At 45.2% G+C, this 26799-nt stretch overlaps 1 protein-coding gene across 1 annotated transcript in view; it reads left to right on the top strand.

Moving 5' to 3' along the window:
- Positions 1-26456, top strand: part of LOC138299178 (complement C4-B-like) — a 541079-nt gene extending 514623 nt beyond the window's left edge. Inside the window, exons 38-41 of the mRNA XM_069237273.1 lie at positions 4603-4695; positions 5488-5571; positions 10390-10522; positions 26126-26456. Of these exons, the coding sequence (XP_069093374.1) occupies positions 4603-4695; positions 5488-5571; positions 10390-10522; positions 26126-26267 (452 nt within the window). The 3' untranslated portion in view covers positions 26268-26456. The remainder of the gene's footprint in view (positions 1-4602; positions 4696-5487; positions 5572-10389; positions 10523-26125) is intronic.
- The last annotated feature ends 343 nt before the right edge of the window (positions 26457-26799 follow it).

The raw sequence follows: 26799 nt of genomic DNA, 5'->3' as shown, positions 1-26799 counted from the left end.
GACTTGGGACTGCCTCTTGGGAGAGGTGGAGATCAGGGGCATTTAGTCTATGGCGGAAGCCTTGCTCCACATCAAACTTTTGTAGCTGTGGGCCACCTGCTTTGAGTTGAAGACCTTTCTACCATCCATAAAAGGGAGGCTAGTACATGTACTGACCACAATATAACTGCGACATGGCATTGCAAAAGCAGGGTAGAGTGGGTTCATGGACCCTCTGCAGAAGGCACTTTGCCTCTGAAAATGACTGGGAAACCTTTGGATTTTCCTGGTGGTATATCACTTGGCTGGATCTATAAATGTCAGACTGGACAAACTCAGCTACTGATGCCTAGCTGATCATCAGTGGCTGAATCAGCCCAGCAAGGTGTTTTTTTGGACACTTTAAAGTGGTACCAATTGGCTTTTTTGGCTTTCTGCAGTGTCTGTATAACCTCAGTGAAAAAGTGAGCAGCAATCCTCTCCGTCAACCTACTATATACTAGTTTCTTCCCAGACAAGCTGGTCCTGAGAACCCACACTTCCTTTGATCTGAAATTGGTAACTCATTTTCATGTTGGGCAAAGCATGATCCTATCTGCATGCTTCATTCCAAACCACCCCTCTAAGGAGGAGGAGAGAGTCCATCACCTACATCCACACAGACTCTAAGTTTTTACATAGATCGTACAAGGGAACGTGGTCTGGACAAGCAGTTCTTTGTGGAATTCGATGAAGTGAAAAAAGGCAAGGTAGTGAAGAAGAGGACCACCATGTGCTCTCCATACAATCTGCTATGCATTGACTCAGAAGCAGCCTACAGAAGGTTTGCAGGGTCTTTCCACCAGAGTCAAGGCTGCTACCACTGCATTGGAATTTGGAGTGCTGGTTCTGGTTTTTTGCCAGAATTCTACGTAGGTGTCACTCCATTTGTTCATTAAGCACTGCTGTCTGGACCGCCAGGCCCATTGATATAGGCTTTGTTCCTACTCAGTGCTGCAGGACATTTTGGTTTTAGCCAGTTCACAGTCCCAACATGTGAAAGGTACTGCTTTGGTATCTTTCCATAAGGAGAGAATTCTGCAGTTAGAAGTATGAAGCAGAATAACAATTTATTTGCTTTTGGTAAATACTCTATCTGACCACAGATTCCTCACTGACCCTCTCACCATTTCCTTCTGTGAACCGAGCCTTTTTCCAACTAAAAAGGTCCCAAGTGTAGCGATCTCCACACTGGTCAAAGCCAATAAAGCAGAGTTCCGACCAAATTCTGCCAATCGCCACATGGCAGAATTTTTCCCATGAGGGTTCAGAAATGCGAGCCGGATTTGGCATTCACTGGCACCATTTCCTAGCACGAGCAGTTGCAGTCTGTCTCACAGTCAGAGGGCTGCTTCTCTTTAGTAGATGGGCTGCTGTTTGAGTAAATTTTGTACTTGAGTGGCAGCAAAATCAGTTTGATTGGCTGTGCGCTCTTGCGCTGATTTTTTCAGTGCTGCTCACGCTACTAACACGAAATTGCAGCACAACTTGCATATTTCCACCTACTGGCAAAACTCCACAGAATCTTGCGGAGATTTTATGCAACTCTGCGGAATACCGCAGAGTGGAACTCCATGAATTCTGCCCACCCCTACAAAAAAGTTTCTGCACATGGGTGCATGAGCTAAGTGTAAGAGACAAAGCCCTTACTTTCCTTCTAAAGGCCCCAGACAAAGCAACATTGTGGCATATTGGTTATAATACCTGAAGAATGTCACCTTTTTGCATTTAGGATATCTTCTTACAAGAGTTAAGGCTAAAAGAACTGATGGTCTAATCCAACCCACTCATTTCTTTCCTCACTTTACCTCTGAATATATTACCAGATTAGGGAACGGTTGGCATTTTATGGCAATTACAAAAATGTGAATGATCAGAACTAGCTTCTGCAAAGGAATGAATTGACTCCCCACAAAAAACGTAGCTATGAAAGTGTCCCACTGATCAAAATAAACTTGAACTTGGGGCTGTCGGTCCTGATGGGTACAGGAAGGTTGTTTCTTGTCCTTATGCATAGATGTCGAAACTCTGTTGCCTTGTTTTGTCTTTCTTGCATTTCTTTTCTGCAGTCCGATGGTACCTTAAATCTGAGGGTTCCGAAAGCCACTCAGGTGACAAGTTTGTCCACATATGGATGCGGATTGCTGGTTGTGATGGCATTTTAAATGATGCAGTTGGCTTTGAAGATAAACAAAGTGGCCTGTGTACACACAAATATACCCTCTCTCTGGTTCACAAACAATATCCTATAGGCAGTTCCTCATATCCCTTTAGAAACTTCATCTGATGAAAATTGTCTATTCCACAATTCTTTGAAGAGAGTTTCTCAAACTATCAGCTGCCTCAGTTCTAATTTTGGAGTTTATAAAGCATTGGACAATAGTGAAGCAGAGACACCTTGAGACATTAGAATAATAAATCAGCCTAAACGATGGCGGCTACCACCAATCTCAGGGACCTGCCTGGCGCTCATCATTGCACATAAACAGGTTTCCTAGTTATAATCATCTTCTCTAGGTGTTGTGCTTTCAGGCTAAAGAAGAATGGTCCAGATCTACAAAGCCCTTTTGCATTTCCTAATGGTATTTCTGGCATTTAAGAAATGCAAAACAGCCTTTTCTGTTGTTCAAAGGTATTTAAGAAATTGCAAATTGTGATTTCTACTATGTAGAAATTGCAATTTGCGATCCCCAGAACAGGAAATCGCAAATACGAACTACCTATTTGCGATTCCTATTATGTACAAAGCATTTCCTAAATAAATGTGATTTGGGCATTTAGGAAATGCAATTACCACTGACTTGAAGTCGATGGTAACCATGTACAATTTAAAAAAAAAGCACCCCAAAATGCTTTTTTAAGATTGCAATATAGCACACACATGTCCCTTGGGCATATGTGTGCTCTACATGTGCACCACTATTTTTGGGGTGCTCCAAGGGGGGCCTTTTGCCCATTTCCATCCTTGGTTTAGCATGTTCCAATTATATTTTGGAAATGCAAAACTGACCCTTTGACACAAATTCAATGGGATTCCTTACTTCTAATTTCCTAATAGCAATTCCTACTTTGTAGGACTCACGATTAGGAAATCGATATGTCTGTACATAGCAGTTTCCATTTCCTAAATAGCGATTTCTATGAAGTTGCTATTTAGGAAATGCAAAATTGCATTTTCGTACATCTGGCCCAATATTACAACCCAAACTGAATAGTCTTAAACAATTCTGTATCTTACAGTTAGGCAGTTCTTGGCACAGGTGGTGAGGGGATGTGTGTTAGACAGTCAGCCCTCCAACTGAGAAACATTTATTGCTGTATCTGACTGATAAGGTCTGGGAAGGCGTCAGAGACCTGTTCGAGCTCTCTATTGTGTTATCAAACCTGACTATGGTTCTTCGGGTGTATAAGGGTTTTTAGATATACTTATGAATTAACTGAGGCATTTGAACATTGATTCTGTCTACCCCCTTGGGCCATTTTAATTTCCCACCATTCTGAGACAAGGGTTGTACTTCCTCTGTCTGAGCAATGCATGAACTCTCTTCTTGAACATGCCCATAGTAGTGGCATTGTCATAACCACAGAGGTTAGCACACATCCAGGAATATATGTAATTCTGGGGTTTAATAGTGCACAAAATATGTACAGTTATGTATGTTGTTTATAACACGGTCTGAATATGTAAAAACCTTAACACTAAAAGATTTACATCAGTTGATTAGGGTACAGCAGTGCTCTGCCATAATACTGAAGTTTAAATAGTGACCTGCACTTATGGTGCTTCCATAGTATCGACTTGCACAATGTGGTGAAGATGTGGTATTAAGAATAGTAAATCTGTACTTCCCTGTGTATAGCTTACTTTGTTGATGCGTGAAAAGCCAACATTGTTGAGTCAATATACGTGTTGGCCAATATTGTGATGTACACCAATGTACAGTATATTTTACAACACAACTGTTAGTGTGAGTTTATTGATAGATCCATACCTAGGCACAACTACCTGAATACAGATTTAAACCTAGAGTTTGACCTGTGTTTTACCTATAATTTTTTAATGTGGGAAAATAAGGTAATAATGGACAAAATGTGTATTAAAACTGCAGCTGAGTGTTGCTTCCCATTCCTGTCTCGAAAACCCATAACAGAGAGGTAAAACCAAACTACTGGGTGGGGTGGGCGGGGTGTTATGCTCCTCCTGCAACAGCAATTCCCACCCGGATGGTTCTACTACACCAGGAGATTGTATTCAATATTTTGGTAATGGTGCACCTTCTGCCTACTTTCTCCAATAAATGCAGAAATATATTTTCAGTTAGCTCTTGAGTGATGGGTATAAGTATAGAGGTGGCTTACAACAGTAAGTGGATACCCTTTTGCCTTGGGTGCTGGAAAGTTGATGGAGAAACTGAAGTGAAGATGATCTAACAAGTTGATGGAAAGGCTGGTCAGAGCATTTATTACACACTGTTAGTGAGCTTTATGTCTAAAACATGGCCTTACTGTTTCATGGCAAAGTCTTCAACTTGTTGCATTCGGGTTGGAACATGACTCACTCAGGCTTTGTGTTTTGTTTTGAAGGACCCTGTCCAAAAAAGACTACGACCTTGAGCATAGCAGAAGACGTGGACCCCCGACACAGCCATGCCTGTTACAGCCCCAGAGTCAAGTATGGTAAGTGAGGCAGAAGGATGGTCAAAGGGTAGGCTAAGAAAAACAGAGATTGGCTTTGGAGAACAGATAGACTGGGGCCCTTCGATCCCTGTATTATTAATGAGTAAGTGAGGGCCCAATAAACCCAACTTTGGGGAGCTTATGTGGGTGAGGGGCTCATGCCCTTACACATAGGCCTTCAGCAGACTGGAATGCAGTGCTTAATTTATAAAAGAAAGAATGCTGGTTCCCAAAGTTCTGCTCAGAAGCCCGCAGCTGGTGTAATTAAATGTTAGAGCACCAAATGCCAAGGCTGGTAGTCTTAAATCCACCTCATGTCTCTTTATTACACTACCATAAACTCCCTGTCCCTTTTGTCTCAATCTTGCAGGTTCCAGCTTTTTCCCTTTGTGACAGTTTATCCATCTTTCTCTTCCCCCGTCTGTCTCTCTGATTTTGGCGGTTTTCCCTCTTTTGCTTTTGATAAATGTCTTAGACAGAAAAATAAGTGTTGTTCCTGAAAAATAAGGGCCAGTGGAATCTACCAGCAACCACTGGCTCAAATTAAGCACCGATCACATGTATAGACATGGGGATGTGTTGGGAGGATCCAGGGAGTGCTCGCTAGGTCTTAGCCCTATTGCCTTTACAGAGACCTGAGGTGGCTGACTTTCTGCACCACTACCATCCTTTCAGAAGCACCATCATGTCATGACACCTCCTGGTTTTCTGGCAATGTTAATATAAATAGATTGTAAGTGATTCAGTCCCAAAGCCCACCACCTTTACTAACCCTAAAACTTGCTTTCGCAGGATACAAAGTCAAGTTGGTGAGCACCTCAGATGTAAACTCATTCAAGGTTTACAAGATGCAGATCCTCGAAGTCCTGCAAAGCTGTATGTATCAAACGACACAATGTCTGCTGAAATGCCGGGGACTGTGGAGGGAAAGTGAAGTTGGGGGGGCATGGGTCTAAGGTGAAAACAAAGTTGTATAGTTTGTGGCTAAAAGGAAAACAGGTTTGTAGAGCTTATGTCTGAAGTAGGGGCGTGGAGGAGTTCCAGTTCTCAAGACAGATCCCTATTCATATAATAATGCTGTCTGTCAGGGGGTTAGTAGCTATTTATTGTACTGTATTATATTAAATACGCAAAATTAATATCACACATAATGCCACTTGACAGTCATTTATAAGCACTAACAAGGTATAGGTGGGAAGAAGGTAGTCTAGAAACTGAGTCCAATCAGTTTGAAGTGCAGTTGAAAGTGATCCCAACATCATGACTGAGACTTTTAGGGGCTGGACACCCATCACCAACAAGTACAATTTAAATCAGTAAATTCTCTGTGATTTTGAGCTGGATGGTGAGGGATTTGCAAATGGTGGAGTCTTGAGAGTAATTGAACCCCCATCTGACCTGCTTTTGTTTGTCATGGTAGTTGGCCAGCAGGTTCAGAGGTGTTTGGTCTACAGATATTTTTAGAAGATGGTAATTATGTGATCTGGAGCCAATATGTGCAGGTCTCAAATGTGTTCACTCTCTTATAGGTGGCCAGTGTAGAGCCTTCAGTGAAGGGTGATGTCAGCTGCATGACGCACTCTCAAGGCGGGGTGTGCAGCATGACTTGTTGCCCTTTTCAGTTTCCCAGTTCTTTTAGCTAGTAGACTGATATAGTCATCAGTATAGTGTCTCTCACTGTGGGAGGGTCAGTGAAGGTAACATTTTTCCTAGTGTGTATAGATGGTAGAAGACTCTTTTGACCACCCCTTTAGGTCAATATGTAAACTTCTCTTCAGAGTCAAGTGTGACCACAGTGTGAGGACTGACAGACTCCCCAAGATCGGCCGAGCCAATTAGAATACTGGAATAGGAAGTCAGGTCCAGACACATATTCTGTCATTGCGGCAGAACTTCTTTTTCTGCACCCAATATTGTCCTTTGCTAGGTAATGGTCCAGTCAGCTGTTGGTCACATGAGCAGTCCCACAGCTTCAAGAGAAGCTGGGTATCATCAGCATAGATGGGAGAGCCAATGTACTATGATTCAGTGAGTTAGGAACAAGGAGCCTTGTATGCAATAAAAATGCTGAGGGAAAATGCAAATTCTCCTGTCATCCCCTTGGAGCTAGGGACATTGTGGAAAGAAAGTTGTCAAATGTATCTTTTACAATTCTTTGAATCCAGAGAACCAAAACCGTTGCCTTTCTACTAAAGAATTGCATTTGCCAAGTGTATTAGAGAGGAATCACAAATCTGACTCCATGGCTCCACGTAAAGCACCTGTGGCTACCCTTGCAGCACCTGTAGTCACACAGCAAGCCACAAGAGCAGAGAAGAGGCAGGACTGCTCTCTGCAAGAACCCTATCACCTGAATGACACTGCAGAATGCTCCATCAGCAACTCTTCCCATCATGTCATAAGTTTTACTTCCTATGTCTGTCCCCCTTTAATTGACTGAAGACCTAGTTCTAGCTCTTGTGTCAATATCTCCTTACGTCTTTATTGCAATCCCTTTCTCTGTGTGCCTGCTGTAAATTGTTAATCAATTTGGTTTAGAATACCTTTGCATAATGTGCTACAGTGCTCTTCATGGTCAAATTCCTCTAGAGAGAAGAGCCTCTGCATAAAAGGTGCCTCAGCATAAGACCAAACTTGCCATTTATGCACCGGGGACATGGATCATAAACAGAATGTAAATCCAGTGGGGATCTCCACCACCTCAGACCTGTAAATGTGGGGACAGCACTTATACAACACACTATAGGGAAATAACCACCTCAACCCTTGTAATGCAAACAATTTTTCGTCCACACTCCTTGATAAACTGTAAGCTGGGTGTAAGAAGTGTTAGTGCCTAATCCTGGATTCTGAGTTGTGCACAAACTTGGCAGAACCCATCGATTTGCCCACTGAAAATCCTGCAGATAGTACTGAAAAAAATAGGTTGAGCCAAGTAAAATGTGCAGTAAAATAATGGTGGTAAGTCACATGTTATGCCTCATTCTCCCTTGTGGAACACCTTTGAAATGAAAGATCAAACTGTCCAGGGGTTGGCTGGCAGAGCAAACCTGTGTGGCTTCTGGCATAATAGATCTAGCGTGATACCCCACTACGCTATTGGTCAGATACCTGGTTTTTTTTAGTATCTAATTGCAGATCTTATTTTTCTATTTATAAAACAAAACTGCATTTACAGACATTAATGTAAAGACTAAACAGCATGGCAACAGTCGTGGCTCGGGTGGGGGTGGAAAGGGCAGGGTGGCGCAAGGGGGGAATCAATAAACATTCATTTAAAAAAAAGAAAACACACTAACCTTAACTTGCCGCCGCACCGCTCCTCCGTCGCCGGCTGCAGACACAAGCTACCAGCCTGCCCTGCAGCCAGTCCTGAGAGCAGTGTCAGGATTGGCTGGGAGCGCCCAGCCAGGGCGCTTCAAGGCAGACTGGGAGCCTGTGCATGCTCTCTCCAGAGCCTACTGCAAACACACATGCACTCTGAGGGGTAGCATTGCTCGTTACCCCGTGACCCCTTCCCTTTAGAAGAAAATGATAATAAACTAAGTTTATTATTGTTTTCTTTGAATGTTTTTGGAGCTGCCCCTGCTGGCGGAGGGGCAAAACTCCTCCGCCCTAATGGAGGAACCGCCCCTGCATGGCGGCAAACGTGTTGTCTTGATTCACATATTGATTATATTCTCCTATAACTAAAATTAATAAAAACATGTTAGCTTGTACAGTGAGTTTCCATGATATTATGACATCGTCCATAACGGAAAACAATAAACTTGTCACCATATAGAGTGAACATCTTTGTGCAACTCTAAGAACTTTACACTTTCTGAAAGGAGATGAAAGACTCTGAAATCAGGCATAGGAAAGATAAATAGAAGAAGCATAAAATGAGAACGTTCATGGTGTTCACAACAGTTTTCCTCTAAGTTGTGCCCCAGGAATCAGAACGATGACTACAATGTTCATTAAATTTAGGGATAGCAGCCCAGTGGGGTACTTGGAACTGTGTGGTAAAACTGATGCAGCCCACAATGCTACACTTCCAGATTTGACCATGAAGACCCATGATACCATCCATTTCCATGCTTCCACTGCTCACCAGATCCACAGGCTATGTGACACTAAGAGCTACTGTCCATTTCTCAAACCCTCACATACACAATAAAAGCTGACGTCATCCAAACTGCATGGCTGCTTCCCTCCCCTTCCTGACACATGTGAGTGGGCACATTAGTCCTTTTCAAGCTTCTTTTTTTTCGTACAAGTCCGGCCGTGTTGCATCCACAGGAGACCATTAGTTGAAGGCGAACAGTTTTAAAAACAGTTTTAGTTCTGATTGGCCATGCCGTGCGTGCAACCTATAAAGTGCATGGCAGTGGGATCCTAGGAATGACAGAAAGGTATCTTTAGACTCTAGATTCCTGCAGTTATTTCGCTGCTTGCCCTCTCTCTTGAAAACCATTGGAAGTCAAATGAATATTTGTGTAATAGTTATGTGTCGAATGCAATATGTTGGAAAAACCCTATGACAATGGATTCGCCAAGATGCCTGGGCCAGTGGCAGTGAGATCACACTCCTTCATGCACCTGGTTGCATCATAAGATTCGGCCCTAGCCTCTCCCTTTGCCCATCATTAGCCTCTTATTTGAAGGCATGAAGGGAAAAGTACAAAAAAAAAATATGGTTCAAAGAGTTACCTTGATCTTCCATGCCCCCTGAGACCAGGAGTAGCAGCAGTGCCAGTGGTAGCAAATAATCAACCAGAAGAAGGGGCATATTTAAGATCCACTAGCGCCACATTTACAAGGTGGCATTAAGCCACTTTTGTGGCTTTTCCACACCTTGTAAATATGGCTCCTTCACACGCAGCACTTTGCGTGGAAGGGGCGTGCAATGGGTGTTGCTGTGGGTGTGCCACAACAACACCCATTGCATTTTGACGCTGCTTCAGATTTACGAGTTTTCGTAAACCTGAGGCAGCGCAAAAATCTAATGCCACCCCAGGGGCATGGCGTAATGGGGAGAAATGCTTTCATTTCTCCTTGTTTGTTGCTCTTTCTATGCATTCTGCAGGACACATAGAAAGAGCAAATCACCATTTAAGATTGTTTTTGTGCAGGAAGGTGTTCCTTCCTGCACAAAAACAATCTCCCCCTCAACCCAGCCATCCTTGTACTATGGTACAAAGGTGGCTGCGTTGACGCACAGCTGCAAATTTAGCGCCGGGAGGGGGGAAACACAGGGGTGCACCGTATTCTAGCAAATACGGAGCATCCCTGCGTTTTGAAAATGACAGAGCGCAACGCTGCCAAATTTGGCGCAGCACAGCACACCTTCATTTTCTATTAAATATGGCCCATAGTTTTCAAATATAGGTCCCCATTGAAGTTGATAAGAGAAGGTGTACATCCAGTGGTACGGCTTTTAAGTAAACTATAATTAGGGCACACGTTTTATGCCACACAATATGTTTGTATGTGATATTTTGGCATACAACCACTGAGGGAAAAATGCCTTTCTATGTAACATTTGGCAATTGTTACGCACAAAGTGGATAAGATACCTGGTATGATTTTTCATATGAATTAACTGTCCAAAAAAGATATTTTTAAATGCAAACTAATTAAGATTCTGTTACTCATCCTGTCTCTCCTTCTATCTCTATCTCTTTCCGCTGCCATCTCACCATCATACAGCCAAGGATGAAAAGATTAAGGCGGGACAGTTCCGAAATTTCATTAAGCGCAAAACGTGCCGGATGGAGCTGAAGATTGGAAAGGAGTACCTTTTGATGGGACAGGATGGGGATACGAACGACACGGAGGGAGAGTAAGTGACAGCTTAGATAGACACATATCCCCTCCCCCTTCTCTAGACCTCTCCTCTCTTGACTGTCCAGATCCAGGGAAATAATTTAGTGTATTTAAGCCATTACAGGTAAGCTATGCTATAGCTATCAGGATGGTAATTGTGGAAAGAAAAGGTATAACACATCTTTACAGTGTTTCTTCACATCATCCTTGCCCAAAGCAAATCTATAAATCAAAATATAATACCCATAGGTGGCTCATTGCCTCTTGCTGCTATTGCTTACAGATTGAGTGCTATACTGAATACATAAAGTAGAAGAAGATTAAGGTTAGAACCAGGGGAGTGCAATATTCACAGAATTGGGCTGCTTAACTATCACTTTGGTGCACATTTTTTGGATTTGTGCATTTTCACTAACAAAAATGTATGTATGTAGGGGAGGGTAAAAGGAAGGATGGAATTACATGTTTTGGGGTGCTCCTGCAAAAGCTGGAGAACAGATTTCATTTAATTTTTGTTATCCACAAATGTGTGCCATCATTATTGTCACCCTAGAGGCACCGAAAAAACTGCTATACAGGTCAGGGTCCTTCCTTGTATGAGTGGGAACGGAAGCCTGTGATGCATTTAACTTTGTAACAGAACCCTGATACCTGGTGTCATACTTATCATTGAGTTGCGTCACCCTTATGCCACACAATGGGGTGTAAGGACAACACAACTACTAAGTCAGATTTATCAAGTCACGTAAAGCCGCCTTCCATGCCCCTGCATGGCTAGATAAATCCAGAGAAACACAATGTGGTGCAAATCACTGAGCTGCATTTCTCTGCAGCATTCCCAGATTTACGAACACTGGTAAACCTGGGAATGTGTCAAAATGCTACACCTTCCCAGGGGAGGCGAAACAAGAAAAAATACCTTTATTTATCCTTGTTTCCTCTTTCTAAGTGCACTGAAGCACACTTGGACAGGGGAAAGTGCCTCTGAGAATTGTTTTAACACAGGAACATGCCCCTTCCTGCACAACAAACAATCCTGTCAGCAATGCAGGCACCCTTGCACTATGGCGCAAGGGTGCCTGCGTTGTCACTAGGCAACCAAAAGGGCGCGAGTGCATGGAAAGGACAGGAATGTGCCATATACTGTTAAATACGGCTCATTCCCGCCTTCTGCTACACTGCGCTGCATGAAAGTTTAATACATTTGCCCCTTGGTGTCTCTCATGAGAGAAGTCTCTCTTCCCGGCATCTTGCTGTGTCTCTCAAAACAATTCCTATGACACAAAACTGACTCTTGAGGGATCAATCAATAAATATCACTTGGTACAATAAAACATGAATTATTATTGTCCTAATATATACAATTTATTTTATTATTTAAACTCTGTGCAGTATTGACCACTTGGCACTCTAGAAACGTCTCTGGGACAATTACCTAAACATCACCTATAGTCTTACTTATTTAAAGGCTGTAGTCCATTTCCATTTCAAACAATACTGGTGGTCTATCCAGGTAGTCCATTAGGCTAAACTCAATTGCCACAGTCTACTGCTGTTGTTTACACATTAGAACAAATAATGGAATCCGCCACTGTCCATATATCAGTAAATAATAAGGACTCCTGGTATGTTGATGTCGAAGCGTCCTCAGGACCCATAAGGAGCTTGTATCCAAAATGGGTCTGTCCGTGAGGGAAAATCTTCCTTCTCAAGGAAGCATGCCACCCAACGCAGTCTTGTATGTCACGAAGCTTCACAAACAAGCCTAAAACGGCTCTCAGCTGGTCACTCAGGGGAAAACAACCCTGCGGCCAGTCACCACTGTCTCTGCCATGCTTAGAAACCTCTGTCTCTGAAAACATGCAAACATCAGCAGCTCACCTCACAGAGGACGTCACCTTATATTCAAAGGTGAAGGCATCGCTGGATCTCGCTCACAGGGAAAGCACTGAAAGGGGCAAAGACTGAACTTTGGCACAGATGTACTAGCACTTTGCTCTAGGTTTGCATCAAAAAAGTGACTCAAACCGGTGCAAAGTGTTGAACTGAGAATTACTTTCCAGCATAAATCTTGCTTTATGTTGGAAAGTAGTCCTACAGTAACACTAAGGTATCTTGTACCCTGCTTTGTTTTAAGGGGTTGTACCATGGACGGTAAAAAAAGATATGCCTCCTTGAGGCATGCATAATGTTGGCGGAAAGATTTAGTTCCTCCAGAACGTTCTAGCTTTCCATGTGTGGTGTACTGTAAAGGCAACATACACATTTGGGAAAGATTTAAACTTTGTGTGAGCCTAGTATTTTAAACTGCAAAGCTACCCTTTGAATACAAAGCCCATCTACGTATCACACGCAGCCTTACATCATGAATGTGAATGGTCGTAGTGATGCTCCAGCAAGAATTTTTTTTGTGGTGGCCTAATACCAGGGAAGTCCCTCTACAATGACCCATCTGCAGAGTAACTGTCTGCCCCCTAAATCTAAATGCATTATTTTCTTGACCATGGCCAAGGCATTGCTGAACAGTTAATCTTTCCAACCTAAGGCCTCCTGGTCAGTGGCTGCCCATCCTTACAGGTGCTGGGACTCTCCTCCCCTTTTCAAAGCATAACAGGTGTCTGTCAGACTGAGCAAAGGGCAGCCTGACAGACCCTTAGCATGTGTAGGAGGCTGGACTGGCTTGTAGTGAGTACCAAGGCGTACTTGCACCTTGCACCAGGCCCAGTTATCCCTTATTAGTGTATAGGGTGTCTAGCAGCTTAGGCTGATAGATAATGGTAGCTTAGCAGAGCAGCTTAGGCTGAACTAGGAGACGTGTGAAGCTACTACAGTACCACTTAGTGTCATATGCACAATATCATAAGAAAACACAATACACAGTTATACTAAAAATAAAGGTACTTTATTTTTATGACAATATGCCAAAGTATCTTAGAGTGTACCCTCAGTGAGAGGATAGGAAATATACACAAGATATATATACACAATAGCAAAAATATGCAGTATAGTCTTAGAAAACAGTGCAAACAATGTATAGTTACAATAGGATGCAATGGGGAAACATAGGGATAGGGGCAACACAAACCATATACTCCAAAAGTGGAATGCGAGCCACGAATGGACCCCAAACCTATGTGACCTTGTAGAGGGTCGCTGGGACTATTAGAAAATAGTGAGAGTTAGAAAAATAACCCTCCCCAAGACCCTGAAAAGTGAGTGCAAAGTGCACTAAAGTTCCCCTAAGGACAAAATAGTCGTGTTAGAGGAATAATGCAGGAAAGACACAAACCAGCAATGCAACAACTGTGGATTTCCAATCTAGGGTACCTGTGGAACAAGGGGACCAAGTCCAAAAGTCACAAGCAAGTCGGAGATGGGCAGATGCCCAGGAAATGCCAGCTGCGGGTGCAAAGAAGCTTCGACTGGACAGAAGAAGCTGAGGTTTCTGCAGGAACGAAAAGGGCTAGAGACTTCCCCTTTGGTGGACGGATCCCTCTCGCCTTGGAGAGTCGTACAGAAGTGTTTTCCCGCCGAAAGGACGCCAACAAGCCTTGCTAGGCGCAAATCGTGCGTTTGGCGTTTTTGGACGCTGCTGGGGCCCAGGAGGGACCAGGAGGTCGCAAATTGGACCTGTAGAGAGAGGGGACGTCGAGCAAGACAAAGAGCCCTCACTGAAGCAGGTAGCACCCAGAGAAGTGCCAGAAACAGGCACTACGAGGATGCGTGAAACGGTGCTCGCCGAAGTTGCACAAAGGAGTCCCACGTCGCCGGAGACCAACTTAGAAATTCGTGCAATGCAGGTTAGAGTGCCGTGGACCCAGGCTTGACTGTGCACGAAGGATTTCCACCGGAAGTGCACAGGGGCCGGAGTAGCTGCAAAGTCGCGGTTCCCAGCAATGCAGCCCAGCGAGGTGAGGCAAGGACTTACCTCCACCAAACTTGGGCTGAAGAGTCACTGGAATGTGGGGGTCACTTGGACAGCGTCGCTGGATTCGAGGGACCTCGCTCGTCGTTCTGAGAGGAGACCCAAGGGACCGGTAATGCAGCTTTTTGGTGCCTGCGGTTGCAGGGGGAAGATTCCGTCGACCCACGGGAGATTTCTTCAGAGCTTCTGGTGCAGAGAGGAGGCAGACTACCCCCACAGCATGCACAAGCAGGAAAACAGTCGAGAAGGCGGCAGGATCAGCGTTACAGAGTTGCAGTAGTCGTCTTTGCTACTATGTTGCAGGTTTGCAGGCTTCCAGCGCGGTCAGCGGTCGTTTCCTTATCAGAAGGTGAAGAGGGAGATGCAGAGGAACTCGGCTGAGCTCATGCATTCGTTATCTAAAGTTTCCCCAGAGACAGAGACCCTAAATAGCCAGAAAAGAGGGTTTGGCTACCTAGGAGAGAGGAGAGGCTACTAACACCTGAAGGAGCCTATCACAAGGAGTCTCTGACGTCACCTGGTGGCACTGGCCACTCAGAGCAGTCCAGTGTGCCAGCAGCACCTCTGTTTCCAAGATGGCAGAGGTCTGGAGCACACTGGAGGAGCTCTGGACACCTCCCAGGGGAGGTGCAGGTCAGGGGAGTGATCACTCCCCTTTCCTTTGTCCAGTTTCGCGCCAGAGCAGGGGCTAAGGGGTCCCTGAACCGGTGTAGACTGGCTTATGCAGAATTGGGCACATCTGTGCCCAAGAAAGCATTTCCAGAGGCTGGGGGAGGCTACTCCTCCCCTGCCTTCACACCATTTTCCAAAGGGAGAGGGTGTCACACCCTCTCTCAGAGGAAGTCCTTTGTTCTGCCATCCTGGGCCAGGCCTGGCTGGACCCCAGGAGGGCAGATGCCTGTCTGAGGGGTTGGCAGCAGCAGCAGCTGCAGTGAAACCCCAGGAAGGGCAGTTTGGCAGTACCAGGGTCTGTGCTACAGACCACTGGGATCATGGAATTGTACCAACAATGCCAGGATGGCATAGAGGGGGCAATTCCATGATCATAGACATGTTACATGGCCATATTCGGAGTTACCATTGTGAAGCTACATATAGGTAGTGACCTATATGTAGTGCACGTGTGTAATGGTGTCCCCGCACTCACAAAGTTCAGGGAATTGGCTCTGAACAATGTGGGGGCACCTTGGCTAGTGCCAGGGTGCCCTCACACTAAGTAACTTTGCACCTAACCTTTACCAGGTAAAGGTTAGACATATAGGTGACTTATAAGTTACTTAAGTGCAGTGTAAAATGGCTGTGAAATAACGTGGACGTTATTCCACTCAGGCTGCAGTGGCAGGCCTGTGTAAGAATTGTCAGAGCTCCCTATGGGTGGCAAAAGAAATGCTGCAGCCCATAGGGATCTCCTGGAACCCCAATACCCTGGGTACCTCAGTACCATATACTAGGGAATTATAAGGGTGTTCCAGTAAGCCAATGTAAATTGGTAAAAATGGTCACTAGCCTGTCAGTGACAATTTGAAAGTAATGAGAGAGCATAACCACTGAGGTTCTGGTTAGCAGAGCCTCAGTGAGACAGTTAGGCACCACACAGGGAACATATACATGCACACCTATGAGCACTGGGGCCCTGTGTGACAGGGTCCCAGTGACACATACATATAGGCCACAAACCTATGAGCACTGGGGTCCTGACCAGCAGGATCCCAGTGACACATAACAAACATACTGAAAACATAGTGTTTTCACTATGAGCACTGAGGCCTGGCTATCAGGATCCCAGTGAGACAGTGAAAACAGTGACAAACACCCTGACATACACTCACAAACAGGCCAAAAGTGGGGGTAACAAGGCTAGAAAGAGGCTACCTTCTCACACAACCCCCCCCCCCCAAACGAAGGACAATAAGGCTAACCTTGGCCAGTTGAGACTTTATTGTCTAAGTGGTGATAAGTAGAGAGTAGCTCTGCAATAGACTGGTTACTCCCTTTATCATCCACTATATGGTTACTTCCCTGTGGGGATGTAAACCACCCTGTTTGAAGTTTTTTAGCTAACCAACAATGTGAAGATGTATTTTCAGAGTTTCTATCAGTAAGTTTTAGTTTAGAGCAGTGGGAATTATCCACTGAACCTATTTGTAATGATGGAAATGCCAGACAGGGATGCTGTCTCAGTAAAGCCATAGCTGGGCAAAAACTTTGTCCATTTGGCTGGAAGAGAGAACAGGGATGCTGTTTCTCTTGAGTTGGAGCAGGGCAGGGATGCTGTCCTATGAGCTCCACACTAGGGCAGGGATGCTGTCCTAAGTGTTGTGAGGTAGTGCAGGGTTTCTGCACTAAAGTTTCTCTGGGAGGGTTGGAGGGATGCTCCATGTTAACTAAAATGGTGCTGTTTTTCTCACCAATGTTAGTTATCCCACAGAGAGGTACTTCCACCTCAGGGAGTCCAGCTTTGCCAGCTGATGATTCCCTTGGAACAGGTGCCACCCCAGGAGAGGTTTCTCCCACCACAGGAATGGTATCCTGAATGGTAGGGTGGTTAGGGGATACTGTGATACCCTTTTTACCTGTTGATGGAGAGGGATCCTGAGTTTTCAGGCCTTCTCTCCTTTGCTTTTTCATTTCACTTGAAATGAGAGGGAACAATTCCTCAGGGATGCCCAGCATGGCTGCATGGGCATAAAACTCTACATCAGCCCAACCTGAGGCCTCTAGGTCATTACCTAAGAGACAGTCTACAGGTAAGCTAGGTGATACCACCACCTGCTTAGGGCCAGTAACTCCACCCCAACTAAACTGACTTATAGCTAAGGGAAGAAACTTAGTGGAGTTATGGACATCAATAATCTTATACTGTTGTCCAATGATGTGTTGTTCAGGGGGCACTAGGTTTTCAGTCACCAAAGTGAAACTGGCACCTGTGTCCCTGTAGGCCAAGGCCTCAACACCATTTATTGAAACTGTCTGCCTGTACTTATCCATTGTAAGGGGACAAGCAGCCAGTGTGGCAAGGCCAATGCCACTAGGTGTGACAGAAACTGTCTTGGGACTGATTACATCAGTTTCCACTATGGACCCATAAGTGAACCCAACTACACCCTTTGCTTGACTGTTGCCAGCAGTCCCACCACTAGTACCACTACTGCTAGGGGCACTAGAGCTTGATGTATTAGTGGTGGTAGGCTCAGGGGGTTTACCTGGACAGGACTTATCCCCTGGCCTATGGCCTCTGTTTTTACACACAAAGCACCAAGGCTTTTTAATGTGTGCAGGTTGGGAAGAAGAGGAAGAATTTGTTTTATCCCCACCCTCTGAAGAGTGTTTAAGATTTGAAGTGGGATCTTTGGTTTTACCCTTATCCCCATGCTTATCTTGAGATTTTTCACCATCTTTCTTCTTATTGCCATCTTTGTCACCCCCTGTATGAACTTTTCTGTTCACCCTTGTTCTGACCCATTTGTCTGCCTTCTTTCCCAATTCTTGGGGAGAGGTCAGATCAGAGTCTACCAGGTACTGGTGCAACAAATCAGACACACAATTATTAAGTATATGCTCTCTCAGGATTGTGTTATACAGGCTTTCATAATCAGTAACTTTACTGCCATGTAACCACCCCTCCAAGGCCTTCACTGAATGGTCAATGAAATCAACCCAGTCTTGTGAAGACTCCTTTTTGGTCTCTCTGAACTTTATCCTGTACTGTTCAGTGGTTAAGCCATAACCATCCAGGAGTGCATTCTTAAGAACTTGGAAATTGTTAGCATCATTTTCTTTCACAGTAAGGAGCCTATCCCTACCTTTTCCACTAAATGATAGCCATAGGATAGCAGCCCACTGCCTTTGAGGGACATCCTGTACAACACAGGCCCTCTCAAGTGCAGCAAACCACTTGTTAATGTCATCCCCCTCCTTATAAGGGGGAACTATCTTGTGCAGATTCCTGGAATCATGCTCTTTTGCAGGATGACTATGGGGAATACTGCTGCTGCCACCATGGGTTTCTAAACCCAACTTCTGTCTTTCCTTCTCTAATTAAAAAGACTGTCTATCCAAATCCAGCTGTTGCTTTTTAAGCTTCAGTCTCGTTTGTTCCACCCTCAACTTATTGAGTTCCCTCTCTAACATTCTGTCATCAGGGTTGGTGGGAGGGACATTTCTAGAAACAGAGCTATGATGGGAATGAACAGGAGACCTGTCCCTTACAGGAGCCACCCTAACAGCTTGGTTTACAGAAACATTACTACCAGTATGGTGAGAATATATGCTTTTGCTATGATGTGAGACAACACTATTTCTATGGTGTGGCTCATCATCATTACCATCTATGCTAGACTGTCTAGTAATGGGCAGGCTAGGAAGTTTCTTTCCTAAATCTTTTCCTGGGGGAGTCCCTGAATCAGATTGGGAACTATTAGGTACTTTTTCAACAGATGGGGCACCTATGGCCTTATCCTGTTCTCTAAGCATGTTAAGTAACAGTTCCAAGGAAGGATTCTTCCCTACACTCAAACCTCTCTCTATACAGAGACTCCTTGCTCTTTTCCAGCTAAGGTTGTCATATGCAAGTTTGGACAGATCAACACTTTGGCCTGTGCCAGACATTTTTTAGAGAGAGTTAAAGTGATAGAAAAAGAGAAAAAAGTTTTCAGAACTTTTTGGAAAGACAGAAAAAAACTTTTTTAACTTTTAAGAACTTTTTGAAAGTTTAGGAGTACTTTTCAGCACTTAGAAAAGAGTGAAAAGAGGAAATGCAAAACTTTTTGGCTATGTGTATATACACTGACCTTGTTTTGTATATTTTTCTCTTATGAAAAGTACAATGACAAGAGTGGTAAGTAGTCTCAAGCACTTATCCCACCACTGCACAACCAATGTAGGAGGCTGGACTGGCTTGTAGTGAGTACCAAGGGGTACTTGCACCTTGCACCAGGCCCAGTTATCCCTTATTAGTGTATAGGGTGTCTAGCAGCTTAGGCTGATAGATAATGGTAGCTTAGCAGAGCAGCTTAGGCTGAACTAGGAGACGTGTGAAGCTACTACAGTACCACTTAGTGTCATATGCACAATATCATAAGAAAACACAATACACAGTTATACTAAAAATAAAGGTACTTTATTTTTATGACAATATGCCAAAGTATCTTAGAGTGTACCCTCAGTGAGAGGATAGGAAATATACACAAGATATATATACACAATAGCAAAAATATGCAGTATAGTCTTAGAAAACAGTGCAAACAATGTATAGTTACAATAGGATGCAATGGGGAAACATAGGGATAGGGGCAACACAAACCATATACTCCAAAAGTGGAATGCGAGCCACGAATGGACCCCAAACCTATGTGACCTTGTAGAGGGTCGCTGGGACTATTAGAAAATAGTGAGAGTTAGAAAAATAACCCTCCCCAAGACCCTGAAAAGTGAGTGCAAAGTGCACTAAAGTTCCCCTAAGGACAAAATAGTTGTGTTAGAGAATTAATGCAGGAAAGACACAAACCAGCAATGCAACAACTGTGGATTTCCAATCTAGGGTACCTGTGGAACAAGGGGACCAAGTCCAAAAGTCACAAGCAAGTCGGAGATGGGCAGATGCCCAGGAAATGCCAGCTGCGGGTGCAAAGAAGCTTCGACTGGACAGAAGAAGCTGAGGTTTCTGCAGGAACGAAAAGGGCTAGAGACTTCCCCTTTGGTGGACGGATCCCTCTCGCCTCGGAGAGTCGTACAGAAGTGTTTTCCCGCCGAAAGGACGCCAACAAGCCTTGCTAGGCGCAAATCGTGCGTTTGGCGTTTTTGGACGCTGCTGGGGCCCAGGAGGGACCAGGAGGTCGCAAATTGGACCTGTAGAGAGAGGGGACGTCGAGCAAGACAAAGAGCCCTCACTGAAGCAGGTAGCACCCGGAGAAGTGCCAGAAACAGGCACTACGAGGATGCGTGAAACGGTGCTCGCCGAAGTTGCACAAAGGAGTCCCACGTCGCCGGAGACCAACTTAGAAAGTCGTGCAATGCAGGTTAGAGTGCGGTGGACCCAGGCTTGACTGTGCACGAAGGATTTCCGCCGGAAGTGCACAGGGGCCGGAGTAGCTGCAAAGTCGCGGTTCCCAGCAATGCAGCCCAGCGAGGTGAGGCAAGGACTTACCTCCACCAAACTTGGGCTGAAGAGTCACTGGACTGTGGGGGTCACTTGGACAGCATCGCTGGATTCGAGGGACCTCGCTCGTCGTTCTGAGAGGAGACCCAAGGGACCGGTAATGCAGCTTTTTGGTGCCTGCGGTTGCAGGGGGAAGATTCCGTCGACCCACGGGAGATTTCTTCGGAGCTTCTGGTGCAGAGAGGAGGCAGACTACCCCCACAGCATGCACAAGCAGGAAAACAGTCGAGAAGGCGGCAGGATCAGCGTTACAGAGTTGCAGTAGTCGTCTTTGCTACTATGTTGCAGGTTTGCAGGCTTCCAGCGCGGTCAGCGGTCGTTTCCTTATCAGAAGGTGAAGAGGGAGATGCAGAGGAACTCGGCTGAGCTCATGCATTCGTTATCTAAAGTTTCCCCAGAGACAGAGACCCTAAATAGCCAGAAAAGAGGGTTTGGCTACCTAGGAGAGAGGAGAGGCTACTAACACCTGAAGGAGCCTATCACAAGGAGTCTCTGACGTCACCTGGTGGCACTGGCCACTCAGAGCAGTCCAGTGTGCCAGCAGCACCTCTGTTTCCAAGATGGCAGAGGTCTGGAGCACACTGGAGGAGCTCTGGACACCTCCCAGGGGAGGTGCAGGTCAGGGGAGTGGTCACTCCCCTTTCCTTTGTCCAGTTTCGCGCCAGAGCAGGGGCTAAGGGGTCCCTGAACCGGTGTAGACTGGCTTATGCAGAATTGGGCACATCTGTGCCCAAGAAAGCATTTCCAGAGGCTGGGGGAGGCTACTCCTCCCCTGCCTTCACACCATTTTCCAAAGGGAGAGGGTGTCACACCCTCTCTCAGAGGAAGTCCTTTGTTCTGCCATCCTGGGCCAGGCCTGGCTGGACCCCAGGAGGGCAGATGCCTGTCTGAGGGGTTGGCAGCAGCAGCAGCTGCAGTGAAACCCCAGGAAGGGCAGTTTGGCAGTACCAGGGTCTGTGCTACAGACCACTGGGATCATGGAATTGTACCAACAATGCCAGGATGGCATAGAGGGGGCAATTCCATGATCATAGACATGTTACATGGCCATATTCGGAGTTACCATTGTGAAGCTACATATAGGTAGTGACCTATATGTAGTGCACGTGTGTAATGGTGTCCCCGCACTCACAAAGTTCAGGGAATTGGCTCTGAACAATGTGGGGGCACCTTGGCTAGTGCCAGGGTGCCCTCACACTAAGTAACTTTGCACCTAACCTTTACCAGGTAAAGGTTAGACATATAGGTGACTTATAAGTTACTTAAGTGCAGTGTAAAATGGCTGTGAAATAACGTGGACGTTATTCCACTCAGGCTGCAGTGGCAGGCCTGTGTAAGAATTGTCAGAGCTCCCTATGGGTGGCAAAAGAAATGCTGCAGCCCATAGGGATCTCCTGGAACCCCAATACCCTGGGTACCTCAGTACCATATACTAGGGAATTATAAGGGTGTTCCAGTAAGCCAATGTAAATTGGTAAAAATGGTCACTAGCCTGTCAGTGACAATTTGAAAGTAATGAGAGAGCATAACCACTGAGGTTCTGGTTAGCAGAGCCTCAGTGAGACAGTTAGGCACCACACAGGGAACATATACATGCACACCTATGAGCACTGGGGCCCTGTGTGACAGGGTCCCAGTGACACATACATATAGGCCACAAACCTATGAGCACTGGGGTCCTGACCAGCAGGATCCCAGTGACACATAACAAACATACTGAAAACATAGTGTTTTCACTATGAGCACTGAAGCCTGGCTATCAGGATCCCAGTGAGACAGTGAAAACAGTGACAAACACCCTGACATACACTCACAAACAGGCCAAAAGTGGGGGTAACAAGGCTAGAAAGAGGCTACCTTCTCACAGCATGTCAGAGTCAGACATTGGGACACATCATTTGCTCTGATACTCAGGCGTTTTCCAGCCACTGCCAAGGTTTGCCGCGCTGAAGATATCACAGCCCTGAGAGCAGTGACTTCATCAGTCAGGCAGATCTTTAGTAGGATCCTCTCCATTCATGATGAGGGGTAGTGTACTGGTAGAGTCACGGATTTAAGCCGTCAATAGCCCAGGGTTGCCTGTTTGACAGGGATGATGCTTCACATTACCCTTCACTAACTCGCCACAGTACTGGTTGGGATCTGCAAGCTTCACTGATTCCACCCCATGCAGTGGGTTATGGAAGGCCCTGGTCTCATTGGCTAACCCTTAACTAGGGCAACCAATGAGAGGAGGTGGTGAGATATTCTGATTCCAGCCTTCCTCCAAGAGCCTCCAGCTCTTTCCTGAGCCAGTGTGCTTCTCCCTCACTTCACCTGCTGGCTCGGCCATCACTGCTGTTGCTTGGTAAGTGCCTTTTTAGATATTTGGATGCTTGTTTGTATGTATGTGTGTGAGAAAAGGCCTAGTTTTGACCTGGTTAGCCTCCACTTTTTGCCTGATGTATGATGTAGCCTAGAAATTGTAGTACCCAGTTCCCCTGCTAACCAGGTTCCCTGGGCCAGAGCTCTTCCCTAAAACTGTTGTGATGCATTGGCACTATTGAAGATACCTTTAGCTGCCACCATAAGTTCCTAGTAAATGGTACTTAGGTAACCAGGGCAGGAGGTACTAATGGTAGGTCCCTGAGGGCAGTAGCACTGACTGTGCCACCCTCTAGGGCTCTGCATTCAAGTGCACCTAGCCCTGCCATTGCAGGCAGAGTGCCCTGATGCAAACCTAAAATGAAAGCTAGACAGGGCACACTGCCTGGGTTCCCTGCCCACTACAAACTACATGCACTATGGGTGAGTCACCCCTCTTGCAGGCCTTCCAGCCCTAAGGCAGGGTGCACTATACTGTATGTGAGGGCATAGATGCATGAGAAATATGCCTCCACTATGTCCTTGCCAATTCTCGGACATAGTGAGTGAACAGAGCAGCCATCTTAATACATGTGCTGGACACTGGTCAACACGAGCTTCACGGCAATGTGATGCCACGCTGAACCCTGGGTTGTTTGGTATCAAACAACTCAGAAAGATACCTCCAAATTGGTACCAGTGCTAGATTTATTATAAAATGTATCCAGGGTTCACCTTTAGAGGTTCCCCCTGCAAAAGCTAACTACACTGGCATGGTTGCTGACTGGTTCTAACCAGCCTGCCACCACCAGAAATCCAATCTACAACCTTGGGGTGAGAGATACATCTCTATGGGTTGCAAACAAAGCCTAACATCCCCTCCCCCAGGAATGTGCACTGCCCTGGCGGCAAGCTGCAAAGGGCTACCGCCTTTGAAACTAGACCACCAGGCCTGCTGCTAGCAGCAGATGGCCCCCCCTTATTGCAAACCCCCACTTTTGGCAGGAGCAACTGTGGGAAATCTACACAAAGGATAGGAGGAGTGGCCCCACCTGGCATGGTGTTGCCTGTGAGGTGGACACTCCATTTCATTTTCCTCCATCTTGGATGGAAGGAAAATAGCCAATCAGGTATATGGATATGACCTCTGCCCTCTGGGTGTAGCTACCCAAAGGTAGCTCGACACCAAGAAAAACAGAATGCCTGGAGCTGCAAAGGGACCGGGGGAAGTCCCAGTTGAGGGGCTTCAGAAGCAACTGGTACCTTCTGCCCCAGTGCCCCCGTTGTCCTGTAAACAAACCTTGAACCAACCTACCTCTTGCTCCTGAGGGCAGCTTTTTGCACAGCTTATGGCTCACTGATTCACTCTGCACCCGGCTGCCCTGTGCCCTGCACTGAAGAATCTTCTGTGCCCTAGGGGTCCCCGACCCCTTGCGACCTTGACACTCCAAGGGGACCCCAAGGATTCATCTTTCAACATACCTGTGCAGTGCTTTTCCAAGTGGACCCTCGCAGTGGCCCTGAACCAGCGCCAGGGACCTTTTTCCACTGCTCATGCCGGAACCGGGAGACACCCAAACTTCTCCAGCTGACACAGCGTGCCCACCGACGACCTCGACCAACCTGCAAAAGAAGATTTTGATAAAAATAACTGTATGATTTTATATGTATTTTTAAATGTGATCCTTCATTGATTCCTATAATGCGTAATTACACATGAAAAGATTATTTGTATTAAACTTCAAAAACCCATAACTCAAAAAGTACTTAGTAATTTATATACTAATCTGAAGTGTTTTTATAAATTGGTCTCCAGTTATTCTTTTTAGTGTGTGAGTTGCACGATTGATGCTACAACAAATGCTTTACACTTCGCCAAGATTGGCCTAACTGTTCAACCAAGCTACCGCCAAAAATTAGACCATTAGGTGGTCTAGTTTTACCCCCGTAAACCAACTTGTCGTTGCCTGGACCGCCTGCACAGTGTGCCCAGCTTTGCACACTACATAGAGGACCACACTCCTACAATGTGTACTAACAGAAGCATGCTTGTGAAAAGTTAGGTGAGTGTTTGTGCTGGTAATAGATGGGTCTGAATATGTGTGCTTGTCTGTGCTTGTGAATGGATGGAAGTCGTTTGTTTATGGATGGTGGAAGTGAGTGTGCACATGTGTATCCCCAATTACACCTCCAGGTTACCAGCCACCACCAAATGCTAATAATATTATCATCAATAAGGGGTCTAAAACAATGACCTTTTCCTACAAAACCCTTGTGAATTCACCAAGACTGAGGACTAGGGCATATGCCACTGTGATTCTGTGCAAACACACTTAGAATCACTGTCCTAATGTTTGGTGTCTGCATTTCAATTTCTAGCAATAAATCTTATGCCTCTGTGCTTTCTTCTCTATCAAACACTCTGGCGTGATACAAGTGCATGTGGTAGAGAGTAGCGTAGACATCTTTTTACAGATGGGAAAAGTAAAACTTAAACTAAGCCAGTTTGACCTGTTGTTAATGTCTGTAACAATATGTATCAGGATATTGTGGACAAAATATTGTGAGAAAAATATTGCTAGCAGAATATCAAGTACCAAAATATTGTGACATAAAGTGTAAATAGGTAAATATAAGCATACTATAATGAAATCCATATGTATGTAACTTGTAAGTTGACAATGTTTAGCTTCGCAACACCAAGATGTGGAGTTAAGAATAATAAATGTATAGTAATCTATATTCATTTTCACTATATTTTGGTCCTTGGTGTTTAGGCCACGGTATTTTTGTATCACAATATTTCTATCCTTAATGTTCTGACACACAACCATATGCAACTGTAGGAAAATATAGAATGTTTTACATCAGTATTGTACACAAGTAAAGATTAACCTTACTTAGTTTTTCCCTAGTCGTATACATAGTGTAAAACAAAAGTACATTTAAAGTAACACCTCATCACTGGGTGTCTCCGAAGAGTTTCCCTCCAAACTGCAGCTCTGCCACCTCTGTTGCCCTTACACTCCCTGTAAATTTCATCCAAGCCCTCTTCCACTTTCCACTTTAAACCCTTACCCCTAATACTACATCTCCAGCTCCCTACCCTATGTCCTTCTTTAAATCCCAATTTTTACAAGTGACATTCATATGTAATGTTTCCTTTTGTCTTCTTCTCAATTTTTCCCCAATAGGCTGCAGTACTTACTCGAGTCCAACTCCTGGATCGAGGAACTTGCGACTGAAGGGAACTGCAGAGCCTCTATCCACCGTAGCAAGTGCCGGCAGGTGCAAAAGTTCATGGAGGACTATCAGAACAATGGCTGCATGGTCTAGGGAGCCAGTGCAGAGCTCCTGGAGCGAGACCATATTACCTTTACTTTCTGGCAGTAGTCATGTCTACTACAACTCTGTTTAACTTTTCTTGAAAAGTAGATTAGATCCACTTTATGCATAAACATTTCTAATAAACAGAAATAGATTCCTGCCGTGACTGGAATCTCATTTCTTGATTTTCCTCTGTAAGTCAGTGATCTTTGTGTAATAGTCACGTGATAATTAGTACTTTAGTATGGCACAGCTGAGGGTCTAAAGGAAAGTCTAGAAAGGAGGCAAGCTTTGGTATGGTGTTGAGTACATCCCATAAATGCAGCTGGATTGTACTCCCTTCAATGTGTACATTTTTATTTTTCCTTCCACTGTGAAACAGGAGGTGGGGCAGAAGCTGATGGCTACTGAGTTGTCTGAGTGTGGGTCATTGTCATGTCTGTTACAGAGCAACTGAGACCATTATTTGCTTCTTGGATGCAGACACAGCCTCTACCCAAGTATAATCCCCTGATTCACCCTGCCACCCCCTCCAGCTGTA

This window comes from Pleurodeles waltl, chromosome 6, assembly GCF_031143425.1.
Source record: "Pleurodeles waltl isolate 20211129_DDA chromosome 6, aPleWal1.hap1.20221129, whole genome shotgun sequence".
In the NCBI taxonomy this organism is placed as follows: Eukaryota; Metazoa; Chordata; class Amphibia; order Caudata; family Salamandridae; genus Pleurodeles; species Pleurodeles waltl.
This window is presented reverse-complemented; position numbering and strand designations above follow the sequence as displayed.